General features: G+C 44.0%; 1 protein-coding gene across 1 annotated transcript in view; it reads right to left on the bottom strand.

Moving 5' to 3' along the window:
- The window catches only part of USP12 (ubiquitin specific peptidase 12), a 68654-nt gene extending 53955 nt beyond the window's left edge, over positions 1–14699 (bottom strand). Inside the window, exon 1 of the mRNA XM_032496410.1 lies at positions 14373–14699. Coding sequence (XP_032352301.1) covers positions 14373–14420 — 48 coding nt within the window. The 5' untranslated portion in view covers positions 14421–14699. The remainder of the gene's footprint in view (positions 1–14372) is intronic.
- Between the last annotated feature and the right edge of the window lie 476 nt (positions 14700–15175).

Here is a 15175-nt window from a genome sequence, read left to right as displayed (position 1 = left end):
TTTATTTAAAATAAAAAACTTACAAATGCAGTTAAAACTCTATTCTGAACCTCTAATGAAATGCTGGATTCAGGCAATGGTCATCAACAGTCGCTAAAAAAAAAAAACAAAAAAAACCCCAAAACCATTAAGAGTGGCCGAGAGCTACACAGTACAAGGATCGTGCTGACAACTCTTGAACCAAAATCAACCTCCCAGTCATGGAGACGAGACACCCGTGCCTCCTACTGTGCTGTGACAGGAAGGACACATCACCTATGACACCTTTTTTCAACACCACCCACCTACTCCCCAATCCCACCCCCATAAAACCAAGCCAAATAAGGAGTCGGGATCAAGCCTCCAGATAGACCAGTTTACAGAAAATACACAGGATGGAGAAGGATGCTCAACACTACTAAGGGACGCAATCAGCAGATGCAGGAAACGGGAGAAGCTAAGGGACGACCTCCTGTCCCAACAGATAAACTGCTGTTCTTAAAAAGACTCACACTTAACAGCTACAACAGCCAAGTACAGTGCACGTACCAACCACATAAAGCATTTGAGACAATCAGGCGATTTCAACCATGACTGGATTGAGGGCACTAAGAAATGGGGGTGGGGGAGCAGAGAGTAAACGATACTGTGGTCGTATTGGGGGTGGAGGACGGGGGAACACTCTGCACTTACTCGGGGAGCAGTGTGGTCCAGCGGCAAAAACTCTAGACAGAACGGAGATCCCGGGCGGAATCCTGCCTCAATTCACTGACCGCAGGACTGCGGTCTGAGGTAGCCTACTGCCCATCTCCTTATCTGTGAAACAATACTACTCCTGTTGGCCCATTTCATAGATTTTCCCATCACTGTTCAGAAAAAAAATGAAGTAATAAAGTGGTTTGAAATGTAAACAATGACACTGGGGAGGTTTCTTCATGGACGTACTGCCACAAAAGTACATTCTGTGTAAGTTATTTTTACTAATGACTGATTCACTGTAAGCGGGTTGTGTTTTTTTCAATTAATTTTCTATGAAACCACTTCCTCTGACCCCTTTTCTCTTGATAATCTTACAAGTAATGAGCTAAAAAGCAAAAAAAGTGTATGCTTGAAATGGGTCTCAGATTGAGGCTCCTCCTCTGCCATCACACCGGGAAGGAAAGAAGCCAGTGCTGTCCCCCGATCTCGGCCCCTGCCCGGCCCCGCGGCCAAAGGCAGGCCTTCTCCTCACTAACTCACTCTAGCAAAGTGGGCTCTGTAGGCTACAAATGTGATTATTAAAAACATACGAGTTTTTTTTCTTTAAAAAAACTACCAGACAACTTTTACAGGAGATTTTTGCCTAAACTAATACAAATCCAATCCATTTAACAAATGTGATAAAGTTACTGAAACATTGAACTACTTAAGTAATTTTAATAACTAAACTCTAATGTATTTACCATCAATTTTCATTCATATTTTCGCCTCTTCTCTAAAGCCTTTCCCTTTCCTCACCTTCCCTCAAATTATCTTTCAAATCCCACCCCACTCCCCTCTGCACCACTCTCAAAGACCTTCTCCAGTGGCCCAGGCTTCATTCCGAATGCCCGCCTGTCTTCCATTCAAGCATCAGAACACTCAGCACAACAAGTGTGCATCGTCATTTACACTGTTACTGCTACTGCTACTGTTACGTGTGAGTCTGGTTTTCCCAACTAGACTGCAAGTCCTTTGAGGACACAGACTGACACTAAAGTGCAGCTCTGGTGCCTAGTGAACAAGCCTCCTTAATGAACATTCCTTGACACTGACTGTAAAAACAGACCTGACAGCCCCATTGCTGTACTGAGATCAAGCGTGTCCCCTAGTAAAGACGTCTGAAGCCCTAAGCCCCCGTCCCTCAGAGTGTGGGGCTTGAGAGAGAGCGCCCTCCCCACAGCCTCCAAAGGAGCCGGCTCTGCCTGAGCCTTGATTCTGGGCTCCGGCCTCCAGCAAACTTCTGTTATTTTAAACAACACAAGTTTTGGGTACTTGGCTTTGGCAACCCGAGGAAACTAACAAAACTGATGTTAAAGAGAATGAAAACGTGCAGCCAGTATTACATAACTAAATCTTTCCCAAATGATAGACACTGAAGATTATGGAGAATTAAAATGAGCAGTTTTGACCTAGAATGAAGCAACGTAATGATAAAAAAAAGTCTGTTAAGTGAAAAGAGCAAGTTGCAAATCAATTTGCAGATTTGATGGGGTGGGGGTGATCTCTCTCTCTCTCACACACACACACACACACACACACACACACACACACACACACACTACTGTATGTTTGTATATGCTCAGGTGATGTCCAGCCCCCGACACACATTCACACACTCTTACAAGCAATTAACTCTTGGAAAGGGCCGCCCCTCCTTCTCTTTGTAGGAGATGGATTTTTTTAATTCACAAACTTTTGTACTTTTTAAAACAATAAATTTTGTTAAACTTTTAAAAAATGAATTAAAAGAAACTACTGCTGCCAAGAAAATCAGAGGTCGTAACGTTCCTTAACAATAACACAGTTAAACCTGAGTGATTTACTTCACTTTAAATTCCTCATTTTGATAGTTCAAAAAATTCATTAATTACTGAACTACAAAGGCATATCTATCACCCCATTTCTAACAGTGACCACGTCGTGACATCTCAGAATCAGTATTCAACACAGGTTGTTGGCAAAAATGACAGCAGGAAAATAAGATAATGTTTACCAACCACCCCATGTCTACCAGGAATATAATTCTGGAGGTTTTACAAATGTTCTATCATTGAATTTCATTTCTCAACTGGGTCATGCCCACTCAGCCCAGCCTTCTCCCTGCCACAGCACCAGGGAACATTTTGAGAAGGCTCGTTAGCTTACGAAACCAAAAATGGACCCAAACATCCTACCTCTTGTTAATAATCAATTCCAGATTTATCATCTCTAAGTTTGCTCAATCAGTGTGCAAAGTACCCAGCAACAGCACCACTAAGAGCCACTCAGCCTCAGGTCCCCATGCACGCTCCCCTCGAAGCTGAAAATGACCAGCGTCACCTCCCACGCCCCCATGTCTGCTGAGATGACCCAGGTCATCATGTGCGGAACTTGCTGAGGCGGTACAATAACCACAGCCCGGTTCTAGCGGTGGAAAGGAGAGATGGTGACATCTGGGGTGGAACACTGCAATGGGGGGAGGGGGCGAGGACACGAGAAAGGCGGGGCCGGGACGCCTGGAGGGGCAGCACCAGCCAGGGTGGCCACGCCGCCCGGAAAGGACAAAAATAATCAAACCAACCACAAGCAGAGACACAGAGGAGGTGACAGAGCTCACTTGTTTATTTTCGGTTGAAAAGGACCATCTATAAATGTCTTCAAACAAGAAGACAACGATGCAGATAGCCAAGTGTGGTCATCAGGCGGAGGCCTGGCTTTCACAGGGAAAACCATCAGAAGTTGGGAGGCGCTTCCTGCCAGCTCTCTCCTCCTGAGCTGACCATCAGTCCAGACGTCTCCCTGTGAGGGAGACGTAAACCGTCTGAAATTTAAAATATGCAATCAAAACAAATGAAACTAGTAAGCTAGAGAAACTAGCTTTTTTTTTTTTAAATGAACTGTCTTTTAAAAGAAACATATGCAAATAATGACAACAAAAATAAAAAATTTGCCTAGCAGAGTCAAAGCACAACTGTATCCAGTTTTGAGCCTCTGACATTTTAAATTTGTTCCAATTCTTGTTCACCTTTAAATAATAACCCTGAGGCCATCAGTCCGAGGAAATCACCAGCGTCACAACCTTAAGTCCATCAAATAATCAAACGGCAAAGGCACTTTATTTCCATTCCTCACTGGTTCCTAGAAGAAAACCAAAGCGTCACCATTCAAGGCCAAAGTCTGAAACCTTCTAAACATTACATTCTGTTTTACAGAAACAAGAACACCCTTCCTCTATTATTTCAAGACACATCTACCTCATGCAAACTTTAAAGTACCAATCACTACCCACAAGGTACCACCGTAATTATTCTGCATATGAACACCTGCACGACGCAGACTAAACACCAGGGAATCTTCCCAACATCAGGGGAAAAACAAAAAACTGCGGAACAATATTTTAGGAAAAACGCTAACTTCTTCAGCATTACAGTGGATTGTTCCTTAGACTGAAGTCCAAAGCAGAATAAATGTTTTTGCCTATAGGATCTCACATTATAGACATATTTTCCATTCCGTAAGAACAGAAGGCTTTTATTTTCTTCTCTCCTTGCCCCAGGACTTACTCCACTGCTTACTTTATTTGTGCCTGCAAGCGCTCTTACTCTGATCATAATTTGAAAGAATTATGAAAGTTCTCTTCTCAGGGATCCCTGAAAAACTCAGGGAGACCGATACTGTAGAAATTAACACAATTTAGTCACTATAATCTTAGCCCTTACAAAAAAAAATGCTAACCAGAAGGAAATTACAGTAAGTTTGCTGACATCAGAAGTAAACTGCTCCTTCACTGCACAAATAATTTGGCCAAGAATCGCATGTCAATAAGAGAACAAAGCCCACAGATACCCAGGTAGGAAAAAAGAAAAACTCTCTGAACCATAAGTTCCTAAAATATTTTAAAAGATTTAAAAAAAAAAAAAAAAAAGAGTAATCTACAACTGCTTCATCAATTACCCGAGCATCCCAAGACTAGCATCTTTAAAATACTCATTTTCAAACTCTGTAATGACTTCAACTTTGTCAGCAGTAACTTGTGAGCCCTGCTGTCACTCCCACAGCCATGGCACCAGAACATGCCCCCATCCTCTCCTTATGAGGACAGGAAGGCCTATCAATAGTGATGTGATGATTCTAATTTACGTTTACAGTACAAAGGACTTTCACACGAATCATCCCACTTCACATGCATCCTCTCATCTGATCCAATGGGGAAATTATCACTCCATTTCACAGCTGAAATCAGGAAAGTCGTCCATCCAACCACAAATAACTAGTAAGTGAAATGGGACTCAAAACCACACACACACAGAAAGCTTAGACGTTAGGGACAGAAATTCCCAGATTCTTGTTTAAAAAGGAAGGAAAGCCAATTCTGTCTCAACCAACAAAGCTGCAACACCTTGGCTTGTAGGTATCATCGTGGACTTGGGAGTCAAGAAACGTGGACCCCATCCCTAGTCGACGTGGGGTGACTTGAAGTTTCTTTCTCCAGTCTGTGAAAGTGGGACTAACATTTCCTGAGCTTTCCTAGCTCTAGAAGGATTTTCAAGATGACAGACATGAGAAAGAGTATGAGACTAACGAAAAAAGAAAAGGACTAATGATTCTGAAACTCACAGAGAGCTTGTGGAGATATTAAGTTCTTAGGGGTGACAGCAGTGTGGTGTTACTGTTATATAGACTGTCTTTCTGTTTTAGGCAGGTTTGTTGTTGAGCAGTATTTTGTTTTTTATCTAATCTGATAGTTCCTTCACAATACCACAGATAAATTTAATCCATTTAGATTTATTGTAATTAATGAAATTGAGCCTATTTCTTCCATTTTATTTTGGTTTTCTATTTGTCTTTTTTCCTTTTGAATCATATTTTTCCTATTTTCCTTCCCTCAGAGTTTGAGTGATAAAGCTTAAGTTTCAATTGGTTTGGAAGCAAGAAAATTCATTTCTTGTTTGGGTATGTATTCATCCTTAATTTTTAACATACATATAAAACTTCAAACTTTCTAGTATTGGGTTTTGGGGAGGACAAGATTTAACAGGCTCTAACTACCCATGAAACAATCCTTCCTACCCCACCCCATCTTATCACTGTCATCACCTTTTTTAATACAACTTTTTAAACAATCAATGTAATATAAAATTTACCAACATACTTCCATCAATTCCAATGTTTCTTTATCCAAACTTTCCTTGGAACTTACACTCCCGCAGGCTAAATGCATATTTTCATGGTACTTCAATGGGAGGCAGTAATTGGTGAACTCTCTGGCCCCTTTCTCTTCTCCAGCCTCATTCCTCCCAAGAGCCCTTCCACTCAAACCACCTCCAGAACCTAAAAGGAGCGCATTATCCCACGAGGTGGCCCCTCTGCTCACCTCTGGAATCCCCTCTCTTCTGTCCACACAATAGACTTCATTTCACAAACTTCAGATCTCTTCTGCGAAGCTTTCTCCTGAAGCCCTCCTCTCTCTCCCAGGAAGAAATAACCACTTTCCCTTTCACACGCTCATCACAGTGACGTGTTGTACACGTCTCTCCTCCTTCCCCACCTTTCTCTCACCATGGCGCACACACACATCTAAGTGCGGAGCCCACAAGGAGACACAGGTAGGGCTGTTCTTCCCTGGGTGCCGCTGGTAGGGATCTCTGGTCAATCCAGACACCTCCCAGCTGCCCAGGGCCCAAGAGGACTTCTTTCTCTACACAACTGTAACCCACCAGGGAAACACTGAATGGGAAGCTCTGCAAGACCAGAGCTTCTCATGCTCCCATCTTTGCACCCTCAATACCCACATCCACCCTGACACGACATCTCCATGAGCACTTCCGGAAATACTTATGAAGAAAAGGCACTCTTTACGAAAACAAAAAACAGAACACATCGCTATTAACTTAAAAATGATAAAGTCACCCCTCCTCCCATAAAAAGCACTCACACACTTATTCACTGCCAGGCAGAAAGCTTACTTAGGTCACTAAAGTAAAAAGCACTGAAATAAAATCAAAAGCAACAGTGCTCTAACTCCATTAAAAGACACCATGATTAAACCACTGTTCACAAGTCGGAAACACATGGTTGGCTCCCGCACCTAAGAAGCATTTCAATAAGAACATCTGTCAGTTATCACTGAAAAAACATCCACTTCTTGTTTTAACTTGGAAAAAATTTTCTTTGGCACAGTTTTAGACGTGTGGATTACTACAGATGGAGATTCTACGCAAGCTTATACATCGCTCTGCAGACACCCCAAAATTCTTAGAAAAAGCTAATAATCTTTCTTTTGGAGAAGCAGCAGAAAAGAATAAGCCAGTGAGCACAGAGGATGAGGACGGTCTAGGGCATCCCACGCCAGCACGTTCTGTACCAACTGTCACGGACTTCACGCTCTCCCAAAACCCTTCTCGACTGAGTACTTTCGTGAAAGCAAAGGCTGAACGGTTTCTCTTCCAAAACAAATGATGTATGTAAACTGTCTCTTTCATCTCCTTCTAACACAAATTCTGTGCATAGGGTTTTAACTGAGTGAGTCTTATATTTAGGTATTTTCAACAACACTGGGTCTCTGAGTTTTTAATTCTGTAGCCCATAACTCCTCGTAATATCCAGCATTTACCTTTTTCTTTCAACAAAGTACTTTACAGATATTTAAATAATCCTCTTCCAGCCCAAGAAACAAGGAGAGGTTTCAGACAAGCGACCTAAAAGGGAGGTGGGCATTTGCACGGCAGGTGATGAGAAGGACAGAGGCAGGAGGGGATCAGTGCAATGATACGGCCCCAGGAAACACCAGTAAATATAAAGGGAACACGGCCTGAAGCCTACGTCTCATTTTAACCATGACAAAAGGTTGGTGTGCTTTTTTTTTTTTACTATAAAAAGTAAGATTTTTCTTCTGAAAGCAGTATTCCCAACTTACCTAAACATCTAAAACATTTTTGAGAATGTCACAAATTAGAACATTTTTATTCCCAGACAAAAGAAATATAATCTCTTTCTACAAACTATTCAAAACAAGGGGAAAAGCCAATCTACGTCCTTAGTTTGTAGTATAATCTAACCCTTTTAACTTCAAAATAAATGTATGCTTTCGCAGAGGCCTATACCATTAATAAACTGTTTCTCGTGATGAAAATGAACTAAAATAACTGCATTTTATTTAAAAAATTCAATTTTGGTTCCCAGTACTTGCTGAGCTGGCATTAATTAGTACTGCCAACAAGTCCTCCTTACACACTGAGGGGAGAAAATAAATCATTTTATAAAGGTGATAATAATAGCCACCAGCACCACAGAGGGATTAGGTGCCAGTCTACAACCCTGTGAACTGGGTATTACTTCGCTCTCATCTACAGATAAAAAAGCCACGGCACAGAGAAGGAACTTGTGCAAGGTCACACTCACACCGAGGGGAATAAACATAGAATCTCAAAAAAGTGCCCCAATTCAAATCTTTTTTTAAATGGTATTGGAAAAGAAAAAAATGTCAAAAATAGGTAAATAGCTGTGTGCATGAGCCTGTCAGTGGATAAAATGGTATCACTAACCTCCACTAAATACTTTCGAAAAAAGAAATACATCTACTTTGGGCTGCAACCTTCCATAAATTCTATAACAGTTAAAAAAAACTGGGAAACTAGGTATAAGCCATTTAACTGTATCTGACTCTATGCTCCTCACATTCCCTAAAACACAGTTAGGCCCAACCTACTGAGTGGGAGAAAACACTGCAAACCACGTATCTGATAAGGGACTGGCATCCAAAATAGATAAAAGAATTCATACAATTCAACAGCAAAAACAATCTAATTTAAAGATGGCTTAGGATCTGATTTGAAAGATGACACACAGACGGCCAACAGGCACATGAAGAGACGCTCTACATCACTAGTCATGGGGGAAACTGAAATCAACACCACAGTGACACATCGGGGGAGGGCAGAGCTCAGTGGCAGCGTGTGCTCAGCATGCACAAGGCCCAATGGGTTCAATCCCCAGTACCTCCGTTAAAAAAAAACCCACAATGACATATCACCTCACACCCATCAGAATGGCTATCATCAAAAAGATGAGAAATAACAAGTGTTGCTGAGGATGTGGAGAAAAGGGAACCCTTGTGCACTGCTTTTGGGAATGCAAATTGATGCAGCCACTACAGAAAACAGTATCGATGCTCCTCAAAAAAATTAAAACTAAAACTACCACACAATCCAGCAATTCCACTTCTGGATATTTACTGAAGAAAATGAAAACACTAATTCAAAAAGACAAATGCATCCCTATGTTCACTGCGGCATTATTTACAACAGCTGAGATACGGAAACAACCAAAATGACCACCAACGGATGAAAGGATAAAGAAGCTGTGGTGTATGAATACAACGGAATATTACTCACCCATAGAAAAGACTAAAATCTTGCCATTTGTGACAACATGGATGGACCTAGAAAGTATTATGCTAAATGAAGTATATCAGACAGAGAAAGACAAATAAATTATCTCACTCATATGTGTAATTTAAAAAACAACCCCCCCCACAAGCTCATAGAGAACAGACTGATGGTTGCCAGAGGTGGAAGGGGAGAGGGGAGAGATGGGTGAAGGGGGTCAAAATGGAAAAAAGAAAATAATTAATTGACTGATGAATTAAACATGATTAGAGTTCCCAAAATGCTATCAATAATCATTTATAAACTCTCAACGGATCAGAGAACACTGAGTTTTACATGTAGAAGGAAACACAGAGCATTTGCCAGTGTCTAGTCCAAACCCTTCATTTTACAAAGCTTGGAAGGCTTTAGAGACTTCCCCATATGTACAGATCTAAATGTCAAAACCCAGACTAGAAGTTTCCTTCTGGTCCAATTGCTCTTTTAAGTTTCTGGAATTGAACTACTGAAAGAGAAATCAAAACAAAATTAGATTATTTAAATCTAAAAAAATGAAGGTTTCTGGAAAGGAATTAATACTAAGTAAACAGATGCTTAAATAATCTTTCTCGGGACAGTAGATTTTCAGGAAAGCTTCAATAAATGTGACTTTAAAGGCAGGAAGAAAGAAACTTATGACAAAATGGAAGTGGACTCAGTCTCTGGGGGCTTGGTCAGAAGCCCAGAACCAAAGATAAGCAGGTACATTATTGTAAGTCTGGCTGAAACAGGCCACATGGATCGTGGGAGAGTAAATAATTAGCCTACTTTGAGATTTATTATAAAAACCAGAGGTGGAAGCAGAAAACCACAGGAGGTAATAAGCAAAGTCACACATAACAAAATGAGACCAGTATCTTCACACATGTTGCACATAATGGAACATGATATTTAAAACCATACTTTCTAAGCATATTAAAAGTTTCAAATCCCAATGGTCTTACCTTTACTTGTGGTCAGTGCCAATAACACACGGCGAAAACTAAAATGTAAAATTTTATCTGGGGTACAAGCTCAATTAAATTTTTTTAAAAAGACAAAATAAGCACTGGGAAGTAAAGTTGTTTTCTTTGTGCTTCCTTAAGAGTTTCCAAACTCTTTTTTATAGAGCATTTTCCAAATTTTCTATAATGAGCATGTATAATTTTTTAAAAAATTTTTATTAAAGTATAATTGATTTACAGTGTTGTGTTAGTTTCTGGTGTACAGCAAAGTGATTCGGCTATATATATTCTTTTTCATATTCTTTTCCATTATGGTATAATACAGGATATTGAATACAGTTCCCTGTGCACTGCAGTAGGACCTTGCTGTTTATCTACTTTATATATAGCAGTTTGTATCTGCTAATCCCAAACTCCTACGTATAATTTTTAATGTCCAATATGCATTTTAGTCAAATTCAAAAGATCAGCAGGCTTATATGAAACATTTATCATACTTATTCTAAACATTCTCTCCACTAAGGTCCTGAAACACATGTTCAAACATTCTTTATCAGTATTAAACCAACCGTTTATATGACAGAAGACTCCTTATTTTTGAAGTTTTCATCCCTCTTAAATCAACATTAGAAACAGCAAAATTAGTAAACCAATGGCAACTTAGCTTGAATGTTCCTATCACAGAAATACTATTTTACTAATAAAACATTAACAAAAATTAATTAAATATTTCACTAATAAAAGAATTATATCCATCCTATTTCTTGAAAAAGGAACAAGGAATTTTACTATTTAATATTCTGACTATATGAATCCCTCCGCCCCATCCCCAACAAGGCACAGGCTTTGCGGTTTTCTCTCCTTCCCTCTTTCTGGAGTGATAAACTGCACTGACCACACACACATTTGACTCCTGGTCAGTGACTCAAGTCTCAGTGAGACTCAAACAATTAGACAAGACAAACAGCTGGTCTCACCTGGGACCTTCCTGCAATAAGCCAGTTATTCACTGTTACATACGGTTCCCACGCCCAGGGTGCCGCGCTAGTCAAGGTTTTTTGAAGTAAAACTCCCACTGAGCAGCTGATTTGTGGCCTCGGCCTCACCGTGTTCTAGGGGATGGAGATGACCCCCTAGTGTCGGGGGGTGGAAAGTAGCCAGGCAGGGCCCCCATGACCTACCACCTTCACCAGAACAACTTCTCCTTCAGCCAACCCTCTCCCAATACCCGCTCCCAGCGGGGACTCCCACCACTGGAACCTGAAGAGTGCGGAGCCCCCACCACCGCGCTCCTCGGGCAGCCCTGACCCTGACCTGTGCTGTCACTTTCTAGTCCTGGGCCACCAAAAGCTCCTCTACAACTCCCACTTCAATTTCAAAACACAGGCCACCCCTCTATATGTGTTCAGCCACTCTCCCCATTATTTCACAACTGTTAAGCACACTATTAAACACTAGGCAGCTGCTCTTTGCCAAGTCTGAAGCTACTTTAGCAGCAAAACAAGCACCACATGATACTGAAATTATTTCTTGGACCAATAACAAGAGGCATTTCTACAGGTACCTTGAAAATGTATTCACTGCAGCCTAAACATAATCATTCATTTGGGTCAGGCTAAAACACGAACCTAAGAGAAACAAACTTCATTAATGTTCACCCGTCAGCGGAACAGTAATCTAGAATGAGGCATATCTGAAGAGATTTGCTTTTAACAGTTACTCAGACCAATTAAGGTACTGCTGATTTGCCCAGGTACTTTATGCTGACAAATGACAATATTACGTCGCCGTTCTTATTTACGGAATAAAATTTCAAACTCGTTATAAATCTTTTCCCACCTGCTGATTCTCTGAGAAATCGTTCTGTTTTGGTGCGGCCCCTGTTCTCTCCACCACTCCCCACACAACCCCAACCTCAACCACGTTTTACCGGACTCACTCCCCCTGGACATGGGCAGGAGAAACGAAGGGCTCTGGGAAACCTCTACTGTCTGCACAACTCCACCAACTGCAGAAATAAAATGACAGTCCTTCCCCTTACGGTCTTTACAATCTAATGAACAGATTAAGAGAAAAATTTACAATACAGGAAGCATGGTAAGTGCTACTGAGATGACAAAAATGCTGTGAAATTAAATGTGGGGGATGGGCAGGCATAGAATTATTCAAGTAGGGCTACCTGCTTGAAACAGCTATGAACGTGCCAGAAATTCACAAAGGCATAGAGGTAAGTATCTTTGCTTTTCTTGACTGTCAGTTTTGTAACTGTCAGAAGATAGAATGAAGTTTTCTTTAAAGAATAAGACTGCAGATCACTTTGAGATGTGCAGCACCATTCTGGGAGCACACCAGAATTTATTCAAATAGGAACACAGACACACCCAATTTTAACACTACGTTTGGAGCAATCTCATTTGGCCAGGCCCTGATGTTTCTGTATCCACCAATGATACACACAGGCCACACACAGTTAATGCACCTGTACAGCAGCCCTAGAAAGACCTTAGAGGTCTAAAATTCTTGAGATCAAAATCCCACTTACTCAGTGCGTGACTTGGCAAATCTCTCTGTGCCTCATTTTCTTAACCTGGTTAGAGCACGTATTAATACGTTTATGTAAATACTGTTTGTCTCCCTTAACTAGAATGTAAACACCATGAAAGCAGAAGCAGTCTTGGTCACTGCTGTATCCCCAGCACTCAGCTTAATCTCTAGTACTTAGTAGGCGCTAAATGTATACCTGATACACTTGAGCGGATGAACAGGTCAGTAAATAATAACACAACACTCAGAAACTCTAGACTTTGACAACTGAACTATGATCCAAACAATCTGTGTAGCTCAGCAATCTGGCAAGATTATCACTTTCAAAGATTTAATTATCACATTCCTTTTGAAATAAAGTAAGATAATAACTGGCATAGCTAAAAATAATTAATCTACACGACCCTGGGAAATCCTCTTAATACAGTCCCTTTAACATCAATGCTTTCTTAAAATGTGAGTTGAGAGAAAAACAAACACCCATTTGAGAAAATGGATTCTTCAGTGATTCATCCTTCAATATGATTTAATACTGTAGACTTTAATCCCATCTGATTTCAGCCATTTTTCATACTGTTCCCCAGAGTGCCCTATAGAATCTGCTTTTAAAGCATCTTTCCGATCTGATTCACACCTTAAAGAAAGGTACATGAAACGTACTACCTTTAAATGGAAGATTGCTTGGGGGATTTCCTGTATGAATAAAGAGGGCCAGTAAGACAGAAAACTGAAGGAAAGATTTCAGAAGTCTATAATAACATAATCACTAGGCCACGTTGTGAAGAATAACTTTTTTCTGTGACGGCTCATCATTAAGATCGCTAAATGGAAGTCTTAAGGAGCTGATGAAACGAATTCGCCCCATTGTTTGGAAAACAGGTCCTTCTGGCCAAGCACAAAACACCAAGATTTAAATGCACACACGTTCTGCTTAACTCGGGACTTTTCAACAGGCATTAGCACTTTCCCCTGAAAGTCGATTTAAATGCCCCAATAACAAACATACAGCAACCCTCGCCGTCAGTTCCTGCCCAGGAATACTTGAAACCGCACGCAGATGCAACTGGCACATTAAAGTAAACAAATGACAGGAATGCTTAAGCTGTTTTCGAGATTAACGTGGATTCGCAAAGACAAGACTGCCACCTGGACACACGGTGGAAACGAGAGAGCTCTTCCTCTCAGGAAGAGTAGAAAAGGGGGAAATTTTTCAACAGCACTTATTTAAAGTTTCCACCTTCACACACACACCCCGTCCCTCGGCCCCGGTGGGGGGTCTTGGCCTCGCCAGAGGCGCGGGAAGGAAACCCGAGCCTGATTTCCGTCCCCTCCCGGCCGGGAAGGAGACCCTGCCTTCCTGCCGCAGACCCCACGCCCTGGGACCCTGCCACCCGGCCCAGCCGCCGCGGACGGAAACGCGGGCGCTGCTCGCGTCCTTCCACCTCCATCCCCGACCAGGCCCGCGCCCCGCTCGCGCGCCCACAGCCCGGGGCGCCCCGACGCCGCGGGGGGACAGAGCGGCCGAGCCCGGGGCACCGACGACCGGCACCCACCCCCGCCGCCACCCTCGCGCCGCCCGCTCCCGGGGTCTCTCCGCCCGCGCTCGCGCCCCACTGTCCAACCGCCCCCGCCCGGCCGCGCGCCGCCCCCGCCCGGCCGCCGGACCCGCGCCAGGCCCCGCGGGCGGCGAGGGGCGGGGACGAGGGCTGCCGGCGGGGCCCGGCCGCCCGCCCGCCCGCCGCCCTCCCGTCGCACCTACCATGGTACAGATGGAGGCGAATTTGGAGACTGTCATTAGGATTTCCATCCGCCCAGCGCCATCTTCCACCCAATCACAGCGGCGGCGGCGGGCGGGGGAGGAGGGCAGCCGCGCCGCCCGCTCGCACCGCAGCCCGCGGGCGGACCCCGAGCCGCCGCGGACCCACGAACTGAGCCTGCTAAGCCGCCGCTGCCGTCGCCGCCGCCGGCGCTCCGGCTCTCCCCGCCGCGGGCCCCAGCCCCCGCCTGCCGGCCGCCCGCCCCCGGCTCCTCCCCGTCGCAGGGCGCAGCCGCTGCCTCGGGGCCCGCGCCTGCCCGCGAAGCCGCCCGCCGCACACCCCGCCCAGCGCGCTGGGGAGCGGGCTCCGCTGAGGCCCTAATGCCCGGCCTGCCTAGCAGCTGCGCGGCCCGGCGGCGCGCCCCGCCCACTCCGCGCACCGGCCCCGCCCACTCCCCCGCGCAAGCCTGCTCGGCCTCGGAGCGCGCGAGACGGGGAACTCCGGCGCCGGCCACACCCCGCGCCTGGCCGAGGCGGGGCTCGGGTGGGCACGCCTCCCGCCCGCGTCCCTCGCGGTCCTAGAGCCCGCGAGCCCGGGCAGGGGCGAGAGGGGCACCGGGGGCGACTCACGACCAGCGCTAATCCTGGAAGGGACTGACCCGCAGCCTCCACCAAGGGCGAAGGGCCAGCTCTCCCCCACTGCCCAGACAGAAAACTGGTGGTGATCACGATAATTCTGGGTGCGGTGGGAGGAAACCTGCTTTACGGTAACCCAGCGTCCCAAGCTCTTAAAATCTAAGGTGGTT

The sequence above is a fragment of the Camelus ferus genome, chromosome 14 (assembly GCF_009834535.1).
Source record: "Camelus ferus isolate YT-003-E chromosome 14, BCGSAC_Cfer_1.0, whole genome shotgun sequence".
NCBI classification, from domain to species: Eukaryota; Metazoa; Chordata; class Mammalia; order Artiodactyla; family Camelidae; genus Camelus; species Camelus ferus.
The sequence above is the reverse complement of the archived record's forward strand: the minus strand, read 5'-3'. Positions and strand labels throughout refer to the sequence as shown.